Source organism: Penicillium chrysogenum, assembly GCF_028827035.1.
Source record: "Penicillium chrysogenum strain IBT 35668 chromosome Unknown utg000004l_segment0_segment0, whole genome shotgun sequence".
Classification (NCBI taxonomy): domain Eukaryota; kingdom Fungi; phylum Ascomycota; class Eurotiomycetes; order Eurotiales; family Aspergillaceae; genus Penicillium; species Penicillium chrysogenum.
In genome coordinates, this window is record NW_026622752.1 from 5979219 (window position 1) to 5992866 (window position 13648).

Sequence of the window (13648 nt, forward strand, 5' to 3'; positions counted from 1 at the left end):
TAATTGATTACTTTCTGTTCTTTCGAATTGAGAAGCTATCTACAGAAGTGGAAGAGAAGTCCATAAATGTGGGCTTCTATAACTATCAAGTAGAAGGGGATTAGAAAGTTTTACTGTACAATCTACATATTATCGTGGTGCTGAGATAACGTTGGGCCATCGCGAATAACCTTGCGGGCTGTTCACTCTCTGTAGGCCAAGGCAAAGGATGGCCCGGTGCTATCACGGCTTGTATCTGGCCGTTCGACCCTTGACCGTGACATCTCACGGCTTATAATGTTGGCCAACTCCGCTTGATGTGTGATTGATGTCGCGGTGTCTTGTCTTTGAATATCACGTCCTTCGTCACTCTCGGTTTCCGACGTTTCGCTTTCTTGGTCATCACGTGTGGTTTCCCGTCCAGCGAGTTGAGCGTCTTGTTGCTCAGCCAGTGTGGCCGCCACCCGCTCATGGAAAGCCTTTTCTTCCCTCTCTTGGTTGATAGATGCGTAATGAGCCCTTCTATAAACACCGATAGAACTCAAAGTGACACCAAGAACTTCGTAAGCGAAGAGAACAGGTAGCGAGTGATAGAGTTGGGGATTGCAGCCAGACGACCAGATGTCAATGAGTACCTGGAAGACAGCATGTGCCGGAAAGGCGTAGCCCACTTTGTAGAATCCGGGTGACAACTCAAATGGGAGGAGAATAGAAGTGATATTCAAAATGACCCACGATATCAGCGCCATCGGTACGTAGGGAGGCGGAAGCCAGATGGTGAAAACATCTAGCACGAGGAAGGTCAAATGTGCAAAAAGCCACAGTACCAGCCAAGTGAGTGCGAACTGGTTCCCGTTGACATCCCAGCCACTTCGGAATGCCCAAATTGCACCGGCTGTACACATGGCCCCGACGAGTGTGTAGATCAAAGAAATGATTTGGCGCGCGATCACCATGCGATGGGGTGACACCGATGTGTAGAGCTTGAATTGAGCATATAAACCATTAACAGTACCCAGAAAGAAGAATTCCTGGATCAGGATCAATATGATAACTAGGGTATTGTAAATAACCCTTGATCCTTGTGTTGTGGGTAGAATATTGTTGTCGGTCAATGTCCAAGGCTCGTATAACGCTGCAAGCGCAGCAGAATCGGAGCTGTTGATGCCCCGCACAGCCATTTCACCGTTGGTCTGCGAGTACTCAACGCGTGCAGTTTCCGAGAGCAGTTTTATGCTATTCGCGACGGCTGAGTCAACGACCGTCGGGTAGCGCACTTCATTCCACACCATGGTGAGAACATCGCTCTTGTCATAGGAAGAGGCAGGTGGCCCACCCGCGAATGCGGCACTCAATGCGTTGGACGCATTTGCGGTGGTGTACAACGCTCCCCAGTATTTGATGTCGCAGACTGCACCTTCAATCGAGCCAGGCTGGGGGTACACGGAGGCAGATTGCTCGATAAAAGTTGGAAAGCCGGGTCCTTTCAGCTTTTGGAACGCGGCACGGGCTGCATCGCCTATAGCGCCGCCATCGTAGTCAACGAACAAAATTTTGATATTGTGGATGTGGCCAGACTGCTGGAAGAGAGACCCGAATATGTAACAGAATAGACCCAGGAACAGGATTTGAAGAATTAGAAGATTGATAGCAGCTGCCTTGACGACACCCCATCGACGCTGGATAACAGACGGGTCGTGGATGCTAGGTCGCTGTTCTCGCGCTTTTGGGTAGAACTGCATGTGACCTGTTAGAGCGACAGCTCTGTGCCAGTTCCGGAGATACCTGGTAATATGGATCTCACACAATATGCGGGAACAGTCTGCGATGAGTTTGATATCTGATCAGGCCAGAAAGGTTAGCCAGTAAATTAGCATGGATCCCGATGGCCGATGGAAGGGATCCGCCAAAGGCCGGAAAGTTTCCGGATAAACCGAGCTCGGCATAGATCGGATGAGATAAGCTGACATCAACCACGTGCACCTAACCCTTTTGGGACATATTGACACCTGAGGCTTCAAGTTCTAACCTCTTCTGCCCATACGAACCATGGCTCTCTCCGTCTCAAAGCACAGGCGCCATTTCTAGATCTCTCGTATCCACGGCTTTTCCGCTCATCAACAAGTCTCGAGGGGTTTCCGGCATCACCAAGGTGCAAATTCGAGACAAGGGATGACCAAAACTGCGTGCTTGCCTGAGAGGCGCAAAATACAAGCACCAAATACGCTTCGATCTAAGACAGATGACACAATTTTCCCTGGTGATAGGCCCATGATAGCGAAGAGTGCAACAGATTGTTGATAAGCAAGACATTGAGTCCTTTCGTCTGCGTATGGTACGAAGGCTATGTATGTCTTGCGGGACGGAACGAGTTTATCTGATGCTACATGCATGGTATGTGTGGGATGATTTGATGGTGGTTTGTCTCGAAGTTGCACCTGCCGCCCAACCCGACTCTGACCCTCTTTGATTGCACCCCACACTAGTAAACTCGGGTAAATGAATCTGCAGGATGCCGATCAGTGCTCGGGTCATTCGCCTCCGATGCTTGTTTGTGCATGCCTTGCTTGTAACATTCATCGCCAATCCCCTCCCCGTTACCCGTCCATCCCCGTCAACATGGCAGCTATTCATGTCGATCCTCCGCCGGACATGACGTCTATCGCGGGGTCTCCGGAGTTAAGGCACGACATTCAGCCTAAATCCTATACCCCATTTGCTTAAAGAGGTACAGAGAGACGGATTGCGCAGCGAGAACACACGGTCCGACCAGCCTATTGATAGATTCTAGAAAAATGCGGCTTGCGTTGATTGCCCTCGGTGCCATCTGGGCTTCTAGCTCAGTGGCCTCTCCAGTACAGCAAACCACCTATCACAAACCAACCTCAAAGGGATTTCGTATGCAGCACGGTTTTGAAACCGTTTTGGTGCAGCCTTTTGGATACGATGGCTTTCGAGTTCGGGCGTGGCCATTCCGGGCGCCGACTGGCCATGAGATCGGATTTGTCTACGACCCACCTCTTGAAGGACCCGAGAATGGAGAGGCACATGGAATGACTTTTGATACGGCTTTCAACGGCAATCGATCAGAAGAATTGCGCAATGGGAATATGATCGTTCGCACCTCCGGATGGGGTGGTAGCCCCGGAGGCTATCGTCTTGCCTTTTATCGAGTCGAGGCTAACGGCTCGGAGACTCTCCTTACTAATGAGTATGCACCACTCAAGTCACTGAATCCGCGGTACTACTCTTGGACAGGTCCAGGAAGCGAGTTTGCCGCCGAATTCTCCTTCAGTACCACACCAGAAGAACAAATATATGGTACAGGCACCCAACAGGATCATCTTGTCAACAAGAAAGGACTCACCATTGACCTCATCAACTTTAACACACATATCCCGACTCCGGTTTTCATGAGCAACAAAGGGTATGGGTTTATTTGGAACATGGCCTCCACCGGTCGTATGGAGTTCGGCCCGCTGCGCAACAGGTTCACCGCTGATGCAGCATCGGTGGTTGACTATGTGATTGTATCATCAGACCCCAGTGACTACGATACACTTCAACAACGGCTCTCTGCACTCGTGGGCCGGGCGCCCACCCCACCTGACTGGTCCCTGGGTTACCTCCAATCCAAGCTTCGATATGAAAACCAAAGCGAGGTTATTCAATTAGCACAGCAGTTCCACGATCGCAAGATCCCGGTGTCCATGATTGTCATCGACTACCAGTCTTGGGCTCATCAAGGAGACTGGGGACTTGATCCAGCCTTGTGGCCAGATGTGGCGGAGATGGCCCGGCAAGTGAAAGACCTGACCAACGCCGAAATGATGGCATCTCTTTGGCCCAGCGTGGCAGATGACAGTGTCAACTATTTGGAAATGATGGCCCAAGGATTTCTTTCAGCTACCCGGTCCGGGCCTGGTACGACAGATTCGTGGAATGGATCATATATCCGCAACTATGATTCCACCAACCCCGGAGCTCGTCGCTTCCTATGGAATACACTGAAACGTAATTACTTTGACAAAGGCATCAAAAATTTCTGGATTGATCAGGCGGACGGTGGCTCGCTCGGTGAAGCATATGAAAACAACGGCCAAAGTGACTACATCCAGTCTCTCCCGTTCCCGATGCCCGACGTATTGTATGCGGCGGGTACACAGCGCAATGTAGGGAAGCTCTATCCATGGGCCCACCAGCAGGCGATCGAGGAAGGATTCCGCAATGCAACCTCAACAGATATGGGATCCCCCTGCAATTACCTGTCCCTGAGTCGTTCTGGATACATCGGCTCTCAGCGATTCTGCAGCATGATCTGGTCGGGCGACATCACATCGGTGTGGGAGACGCTTAGCGCACAGGTTGCTAGTGGATTGTCCGCCGCCGCGACCGGTTGGGGTTGGTGGACCCTGGACGCAGGCGGCTTCCAGGCAGATCCAACAGTTCCGTGGAGTGGCAACATCGATTCTCCAGAATACCGCGAGCTGTATGTGCGCTGGTTCCAGTGGTCAACATTCCTGCCGTTTATGCGCACCCATGGATCCCGCACGTGTGACTTCCAGGACGCATACACCTGCGCGAATGAGCCATGGTCCTATGGATCTGAGAATACACCCATTCTTGTGTCTTATATCAATCTCCGATATCAGCTGTCTGCGTATCTCCGTGCGGTCTTTGCTCAACTCCACAAGAGTGGCCGAATGATCATGCGTCCCTTATACATGGACTTTGAGAAGTCGGATCCCCACGTCGCTAGATGGACAAGTGCAAACACGAATATCACCACACAGCAATATATGTTTGGTCCACGTTTGCTTGTTAGTCCGGTTACAATCCCGAATGTTACGGAGTGGTCTGTGTATCTGCCACAGACAGCCGGTGATGACTCCAAGCCATGGACGTACTGGTGGTCGAATCAGACTTACTCAGGGGGTCAGACAGTTACTGTACCTGCACCGAAAGAACATATCCCGCTGTTCCATCTGGGCACTCGGGCGGACATTGTCGATGGACGCGTTTTTGCGTAGAGTCAAGCCAGAAAGTCAAAGAGGTAGGTGGCTTATTTCCTTCTTTTGAGTGGGCAAGTAAGGCGAAATAAGCAGACAACTGGTATATCAAGCTGAACCATCAATACGAGTAAACATCCATAGCTGAGTTGTCACGATCATATATGTAGCCATGACACTCAAGGGTCAAACACAGATCCTTGAACTTGGCCCTTTTCCTATTCGACTGGCACAACTAGGCTAGGCGAGATATGAATTGGAGCGGGCCTCTCGAAGTTGCAATCGAGCGAATTGACTCCGTGCTTTACTATCTAATATATTCTTGAAAGAGATAATCCGATGAAAACGAAAGTTCTAACCCTAAGATGCTTCTTTCAACTACAGGAACGTAGGGTAATAGGAATCAGCACAAGTATACATTGAATAAACCACGCTTTCTCCTTGAATCCATTCGTAGTGGCTCGGATGCTCTGATGCCTTGTTTGTCAGGCTTCAACTGGCTGTTCAGCCTCCGTTTGTAGAGAACATCATCCTTCTCTTCTCTCTATATATGTCACGACAATTTACCACCTTTACCACCTCCTGCAAACTATTGAAAGGGGACATAGAGCTTTGGGAAAAGCCCCGTCCAAGCTCGACGCTTCATGAGACCAAGGAACAGATACAGGCCCTATTGCACTTTGCCAGCTACCAGATTAGGGAACATGATGCTACACCAGGTAGTATGGCTTATGATGAGTTCGATGATATCGTGGATAGCATTCTTGGTGTTATCTTGCCAAATGTCTCAGGCCTGGCCTCCGCAAGCCTATATCCGAAGAGACACGGTTTCAGTTTGATATCCAGAAAAGGGATTTCTCAGTTGAAGGCGCTACATGCCACCATTGCGCTTCCGAGTCGATTCACAGACACTGTCTCAACAATCACTTAATGGACTACACTGGTCTGGACTTGGATGCCACCTAGTTTAAACTGGGAGGCGTACATTGGCACAGTTGTGGCACAGAATTCCCGAACAGCAACTTTCCACACACAAACGCGGTTGCATGTAGGCGAAGTGTCCATAGATCTATGAAGGGCTACATGGTCAAGAATGCATATAACAAGGAGGGAACGGGCTTGGCTAGCTTCGGGCAGCCAGACTCAGACATCATGTGGAACGGCACAAAGGGGACTATGGAGGTGCCACTGGTATCTTCGACATGGTTCTGAATATGATTTGTTCTTTCTAGGTTTGAGCGGGGAGCGTGAGATACTGCTGGGAATGAATTTGGACAACATCTTTTCGCTTTTCTACCACACCTTACGATAATCAGAAGACATTTTCTCCCGCATTTTCAGTAGCAACATCGTGGACACCCGGGTTCTCAATGTTGTCATTCTCATCAGCCCCATGGCTTCCGATGCCGATCGTAGGAACTAGTCGATGCATGGCCCCCGGTGACATCACAGCCCTGGAGTGGAAAGTCCTCACCGACTGGTTGGGCCTTGGTCATCTCAGCCGCTATAATGCGGGGTAAAAAAGGACAACAGAACAAGCTCGATGTTGTGACTTTACATATGTACCAATGATAGGGCTCCTTTTTACGATTTGATGTGGATGGTCACTGTCCGGGAATGGTAAGAGATCGGTCGATCCATCCGGCATGCACTTTGCTGAAAGAACATTCCCTATATTATCTTCTATTTCCTTCAAGTTCAAAATATCTCGATTCCATTTTAAATGGTGGTTTTTAAGATCTCTTTATTCTAACCTTGGAAGTTCTAACATTTAACAACTATAAGCTGAGATTATAAATAATCCGTGCGACTCCAGCCATGTGTTGATGACCGCAGTGCCAGCACATGAGAGCCATGTGCCTTGTGAGACTTCGCTTATTTTGTACATAAACATATGTACGGAGTACACCTGGGCATATGCACATATGTATTCTCCCTATCTTGGCAAAACATATATCGGCTAGGGGTAAATTGGAATTATCTGAGGTATCATATTTGGGCTGCATATTTCCGGATTATTTTCTTCGCTATCACTTCTTTCTGTTATTCTCGCCCTTGCATAATGCAATTTCGGGTCTTTCAGTTCACCATGGAGAACTCCCTATGTTGTACAATGTAGAATGATATCCCCATATTACTAAGACTACAATATAGGTCACATTACTATATTTCACAGCTTGGACCTTGATCGGCGATCATAAGCCAGTGAGTGTGCCTTGCCGCATTTGGCCGAGCTTGGCGATTTGATATTCATCTCCCTAGTCCCCAACCCTAGTCAACCCCACAAGTCTAATAGGGGATCTTCCAGCCTAATATCTACTGAATCGTGACTTTGCACGGCTGATCTCAGTCTGACTTCAAGGTGGGCCTATTACATATTGTATGCAGCCATACTGGCAAATCTAATCGTCGCAAAAACTAAATCCAGCAGCTTGGATTCACATGGCACTCACCCTGTCATCCTCCAGTTATCTAGGGATATCCGGTTCTTTTCAGAATCAGAGTCTAGACTCAAATAAAGCAATCTTCCGACGCTGAAAAAAAACTTTATCCTTTGTGCCTTGGGCATATGGTCGGAACCCTCCATGGCGGGAGATTTGGAAGAAAAATACCTTCCCAAGGTTCTTCTGAAGTATCAGGTTGCTTTATCATGTCTGCTTTTGTTTCTTTTGTTTCTCTTTACTTTTATAGTTCCCAAATGGTCAAGCCACTCTTTCATTTGCAAGCCATGAAGACGCCTCCCAGCGTCCTCCCGAGGTTGATACCTTTTAACTTTCAAGTACTCTATAGTGCAGCCCGATAATTGGGTTCCGCTAAAAAGAAATAATAATTTATAATAATAATTTAGGGAAAAAAAGCACGAAGTGCCAGCGAGCTCGCTCATGACTGGATGGCTCAGATTACCCTTCTCCGGCCCCCCGTACCAGCTGATAGATCTCTATATCAGGCGTTGCGGCTATTATGTTTCTTTCACGGACTTTCCTCTCACCTACTCGGAGTTACTCTACCCCTCGGAAGCCAAGCAGACGCCCAGCATGTGGCCTTACTTCGGTTCTCTTGGTACCCTCATTCGAATGCGGACTCTGTTCCCCTACATTCGGACAATAGCGGTCAAATCCACATATAAGAAGGACATACCTCCCTTGCTCTGAATAGTTTTGATCTACATGATCAGCGACTTTATCCTTTCAGACTTCATTGTGTTGATAATTCGTCCAATATGTGGTCCTCCATGAAATCCACGTCTACATGGGCTCTAGTGACCCTGTCCCTCCTTCCCGCCGTCCTCAGCTCGCCTTTATTCGAAAAACGAGCAAAGGGTGCCTGGCTAGGTCTGAATACCAATTTCCCAGATCCCAGCTTCATGAAAGCGGCCGACAACAAATGGTACGCTTTCGGCACCAACGGTAACGGAAAGCGGGTCCAAGTCGCCGTCTCCGATAACTTCAAAACATGGACGCTCCTCGATGTTGAAGCCCTCCCCACGTTGTCAACATGGGAAACTGAGAATGACCATTGGGCTCCAGATGTTGTGATGAGAGTAAGTTTTCTCGGCCTCCGAAAAGAAAATATAAAAAAAAAAGTCAAAACAACAACAACCCTACCCAACCCCAACTAAAAAATAACCAAAACAAATAACTAATTACCCCCCAGGACGATGGGAAGTACGTTATGTACTACTCTGGCGAAGCAAAATCATACCTTCGCCACCACTGCGTCGGCACAGCCATCGCAGACCACCCAGCAGGACCCTACGTACCCAGCAACACGCCCCTATCCTGCCGACTCGATCGGGGCGGGTCCATCGACCCAGCCGGCTTCAAAGACAAAGACGGCAGCCGGTACGTCGTCTTCAAAGTCGACGGCAACAGCATCGGCAACGGCGGCGACTGCAACAACGGCGTCGAGCCGCTTGTTTCAACGCCCATCTTGCTGCAGAAGGTTGGCGCCGATGGCGTCACGCCTATCGGGGATGCGGTGCAGATCCTCGATCGTAATACTGCTGACGGTGATGGTCCCCTTGTTGAGGCGCCGAATTTGATACTCCATGGTGATACGTACTTTTTGTTCTATTCGACTCATTGCTTTACCGACCCGCTTTATGATGTGCGCTATGCTACTGCGAAGAGCATTACTGGGCCTTATACTAAGACCAATGTTCCTTTGATTAATGCTGCTAAGACTGGGTTGATCTCGCCTGGTGGGGGGAATGTTTGCGGTTGTGGGGATCGGATGTTGTTCCATGGGTTCTGTACAGAGGAGAGGACTAGTAGGTGTATGTATGTGGCTGATGTGATTATTGAGGGGAACACGGCTTCGATTGCTTGAGGGATTTGCATTTTTCTTTGTTCTTTTTTCTTTTTTTCTGGCCCGATTTGATCATTTGTGCTGGACTTTGGCTTGCGTTCGGACTTTTTATGAAGTCTGGCTGCTTCGGTTGATATATATACCCCGGTTCGAGGTCGCATGCAATATGGCCTAGCAATGATATACTGCTTTGCAATTTCAATTATATAATACCTTTTGGATTGTCTAGAGCATAGTACCATGTTACTCTTTCGTCCAAAGAACTATAGGGAAAGATGCCATTGGAACAGCAACTGACAGAAGCACATAAATACTAAGTACAGCAAATTTGGGTCAATCTTCGGGGAAGTAATATCCTGATCGCACATAAATTGTACGAGAATTATATTATCTAGAAATGGAATTCCGTATATCGTATCGTCGTATCGTTCTAGGCATGCCTGCATGCACCTAAGATTTATCCTTTCCCTCTCCTTTGGCTTCTCCCTCAGGCCCTCCCTGTCCTTCACTAGCACGCTTCTTATCCCGTGCAGTTTGCACCCACTCCGATGCACCCTGGATGGCTACCTCGGGTGTCTCCTTGTGATTGAGAAGGTATCCCTGGATCTCCGCAGCTGTAAACTCGCCACACGGAACAACAGCAGCAAACTCAGACGCCAAGTCGGAAATGCGGGATCGGAGGGATACAAGACTCTGCAGGTCTTTTTCCTTGCCCTTTCTCACCCCTCCATTACACTCCCCGGAGTCTTGGACAATCTCACCCTTTGCCTTGGCAATGTCACCAACAACGCCGGTTGTCGGCAACTTGGCTGAACCGTTGTTGTGGGATGTTGGGGCTCCAGCAATGTCATTGTTCTTCGCCCCGTAGATCGAGGTGAAAAGCTCCTTGATATCTGCTTCGCTTGCGTGCCCAAAGGTAATCTTCATGTCCACACGGCCAGGACGAAGGAGAGCCGGGTCGAGCTTTTCCACGTGGTTGGTAGTCATAATGAGGATGCGGCCCTCACTGGCTGCAACGCCATCAATCACGTTCAGAAGTCCCGAGAGCGTAATTCCCCCTTTTTTCGTGTCTTTGTCGGCTGTGCTATCCACTTCGACGGCGCCATCCTTAGGGGTGCCATCCTTGGCGGGGGAATCTGAAGTAGACGCTGATGCGGCGGCCCGAGCCTCTGTAACACCTGCTGAGTCGATATCTTCAAGCAGGACAATGCATCGGCGTGGTAGTTCCGAGAACAGCAACGACAAACTCTCCTCGTCCAAGGCCGTGGAATTCAAATTAAGCAAGTAGAGCTTCAATCCAAGGATTCCGGCAGCCGCAAAGCACAGACTCGTCTTGCCCGTTCCCGGAGGACCGTGTAGAAGGTATCCGCGTCGATACGGGATTCCGCGGTTTGTGTACCAGCGCCGTGTACGGGGGTGCAGGTACTCCTTTATATCATCGAGGAAGTCTTGCTTTTGCTCCTGGTCAAGAATCACGGTAGAAAGAGGACGCGGTAACCGGGCCATGCACCGATACCAGTTGAAAGATTGGCCAGCACCAAGCCGCGAGCCGCGGTAGATTACCGTGCGGTTCTTGTCGCGCTCAACATACGCCTGCTGTGCCTCGGCTAGCAGTGTTTTCAGAATCGTCGGATTCCGACCAAGAGACGATAGGAAGATCCGCTCGTTGTTCATTACGTACCACATACCACCGTCCCGGTGTTCGCGCTCGAGCATGAGCGGACGGTTCTTGTACCAGAAGTAATGGCAGCCTTCCGAGGGAGTGAATTGTATCTTCTTGTATTTGTCCCGGGTGGTGACCTTGGCCCAGTACGAATCGAACGAAGCATCTTTCTCACCGTTGAAAGTCTCGTCTTCGTCTTCGTCAAGCTCCTCGTCTGATTCGTTTTCGCTCCAGTAACTGTTGGTTTTGGTGCCCGCGACGAATCGGTTTGTATTTTTCATATGTGGCTGGCGCGAGATCCAGAACATCAAATACTGGAACGTCTCATCGTCTAGGCGAATCTCGGCTCTTGACACGAATAGCTCATTGAAGTGCTCCCAAACGATGAGGAAAACGTATCGAGCAGTCGCGCTAAAGACAGCAAAGCTAACTAGGACTTGCAGGTAGGCGCTGACGTCGAAATTGAGGTAGGACATCAATATGCGTGATATGAAGCCATAGCCGGGTACTAGGACCTCCAACATGGCCGTGTCCGTTGTGGACAACGGCCCCGTGGCAGTGGGAATAGTCTGGTTGTCATTCATAGTCGGCAGACCTCAAAATCCCAAACGACTGGGTTTGCAAGTAATAGGATAGGAGGAAAGGGGAGAAGAACCCTTACTAGCAGAGTTTGAAGGACATGCGAGCTTTTTATAGGTCTCGAGGAACTTAGCTGAAGAGCCTCATGTGTTGGCCTGTCCCGCTCGGGCACTGGAACGCGCCGAGCTGAGCCTGAGATGCGCCTGACGCGGGCACTCCGTTGGGACAGGCGGAGTTGTGGATTGGATTGGATTGGGCTGCCTGCGGCTGCCTGGACCTGACTCATTATCTCTGCAGATCGCTGCGGTGCCATTTCCACTACATGTGTGGGGTTGGAAATCGCCAAAGTCACATGTGTTTGTTTAACCGTATCAAAATTAATATTAAAAAAGGAATTTAGGAAGCAGAAGTGCAAAAAAAAAGTGCAAAAAGAAATCTCTCCCTCGGGGAATCGAACCCCGGTCTCCCGCGCTTATCGGTGTTAATGACAAGCGGAAATCATCACCACTAGACCAAGGAAGATATGATGGCTGAGTTACTGCTCGGCCACTTGGCTGGTTGATGGAAAGACTTGCCGTTTTCCTTTATAGAAGTCAATCAACCCAACAACCTCAATATTGCCTAGATTGGTATTCCTGCCAACCCTTAAGTCGAATACCATCTAACGTACAACGCTCTACAAGTTCATAGATGCATTCATTTATTTATTTCTTGATTCTATTTATATGCCTATCAATAGTCTCATCTTATTAAGAGCAACAATATACTTACCTGTACCTACCATGCTAATATATATTTCCCACCTCGAAGTCACTTCTACACATCGAACTTTATTAGCGTCTACTCGCCATATATCCTAGTTTCCGTTATCCAAACATCGCTGATTGCTGGATAGGTTGTTTGTGATTTCACCTCGCACAAAAGCAAACAAGTATACAACAACTCCCTCCACTTCATCCTCTATCCCTCTCTGCTCATACTTCCAAAGCCACCCTTTCAGTGGCCACTGCACCACCATCTTCTATCGGTTCATACCAAAACTTGTGTAAGTCAGCCACGACAAGCATGGTCCATCTCCAACTCATCAAACAGGGAATGGAAAAAATGCAAGCGATGAGAAATAGATGGCCCGACATGTCCATAGATCAGCCTACTTCCGAGTCCACCCCTCGTACAACGCCTCTGAAATGCAGCTTCGAGGAAAGGTTCGGCCCAAGTCCATGTCGGATCGACTTCACCGAGAACCTCACTGACACAACCACCTTCCTATCGACACCCGAGCCAACGGACAAACTAGTACAAGCTTACAGAAAGTTGGAGAAATTGGCAGACCTTGTCAGAGAAGACAAGAGCCTTGCCATCCACACTAACTACGCAAAGGCCCTACACAAACAGCGCGACCCCATCGCCGAGGCAAAGGACAAAATGCTTCCTGCCGAGTTGAGGCAATACAACGCCTGGATCGGCGGTGTTGTCGTGCCCACTGTCGACTGGGAGAACAGTCGTAAAACCGTCGAGTGGAAGAACAGTAGTAAACCCGTCGGGCTTCCCCGGCACGAAGAATCTCACTTCACAAAGCAAGTTCTCGCCATCCGAGAAATCTACGACGACCCGCGCATCACCCCCATTAGCGCATACTGGTTCATGTCCAATTTCGGCTACATGCTCCCTCTTATTGAGGCAGTCGTGCTGGTAGGGTCTGCGCAGCGGAAGTACGTCCGTGACCGAGAAGGACTCACTGAGATGGAGCTCGCGGAATTGGAAACAGCCCGCAACATTGTCCAGGTTACTACGGGTCTCCTGGAGAAGAGAGAGCGTCGGCTGGAATTGGATCATACTCTGGGAGAGAAGCACATAAGACTGAACTGGGTGATGGACATTACTGAGTCAACCTGTCGTGTTATTGAGGCTCGCCTCCGTGTGATCGAGAAAAAGGCTGCGAGGTCTAAGGAGGCAGCAAAGGGTAAGGGGTTTCCTAGGGCTAAGGAATAGTCGGATGTCGACTCGTACCCTAGAATCTGGGTCTGCTGCTCAAATGTCCGCTAACTGTCTTTCAAATTACTTGCCCTATGGCTCTGTGCTTCTCTGATGATGAACAAACTCTACAAAT

At 49.2% G+C, this 13648-nt stretch overlaps 5 protein-coding genes across 5 annotated transcripts; 3 read left to right on the plus strand and 2 right to left on the minus strand.

The window, feature by feature from the left end:
• Positions 1–182: 182 nt before the first annotated feature.
• N7489_008215 (SNG1 family protein) lies at positions 183–1721 on the minus strand (the record flags this gene model as incomplete). The annotated part of the gene is made up of 1 exon (XM_056713965.1): positions 183–1721. One exon carries the CDS (start codon positions 1719–1721, stop codon positions 183–185), a length of 1539 nt encoding a protein of 512 aa, XP_056567680.1.
• A 1053-nt stretch (positions 1722–2774) lies between these two features.
• On the plus strand, positions 2775–5009 carry N7489_008216 (glycoside hydrolase family 31 protein; the record flags this gene model as incomplete). Its single annotated transcript, XM_056713966.1, has 1 exon — positions 2775–5009. One exon carries the CDS (start codon positions 2775–2777, stop codon positions 5007–5009), a length of 2235 nt encoding a protein of 744 aa, XP_056567681.1.
• Positions 5010–8208: 3199 nt separating this feature from the next.
• On the plus strand, positions 8209–9317 carry N7489_008217 (glycoside hydrolase family 43 protein; the record flags this gene model as incomplete). The annotated part of the gene is made up of 2 exons (XM_056713967.1): positions 8209–8529; positions 8643–9317. 2 exons carry the CDS (start codon positions 8209–8211, stop codon positions 9315–9317), a joined length of 996 nt encoding a protein of 331 aa, XP_056567682.1.
• Positions 9318–9746: 429 nt separating this feature from the next.
• N7489_008218 (BCS1 and AAA domain-containing protein) lies at positions 9747–11543 on the minus strand (the record flags this gene model as incomplete). Its single annotated transcript, XM_056713968.1, has 1 exon — positions 9747–11543. The coding sequence occupies one exon, from the start codon at positions 11541–11543 to the stop codon at positions 9747–9749; it is 1797 nt and encodes a 598-aa protein (XP_056567683.1).
• A 1129-nt stretch (positions 11544–12672) lies between these two features.
• N7489_008219 (uncharacterized protein) lies at positions 12673–13530 on the plus strand (the record flags this gene model as incomplete). Its single annotated transcript, XM_056713969.1, has 1 exon — positions 12673–13530. The coding sequence occupies one exon, from the start codon at positions 12673–12675 to the stop codon at positions 13528–13530; it is 858 nt and encodes a 285-aa protein (XP_056567684.1).
• Between the last annotated feature and the right edge of the window lie 118 nt (positions 13531–13648).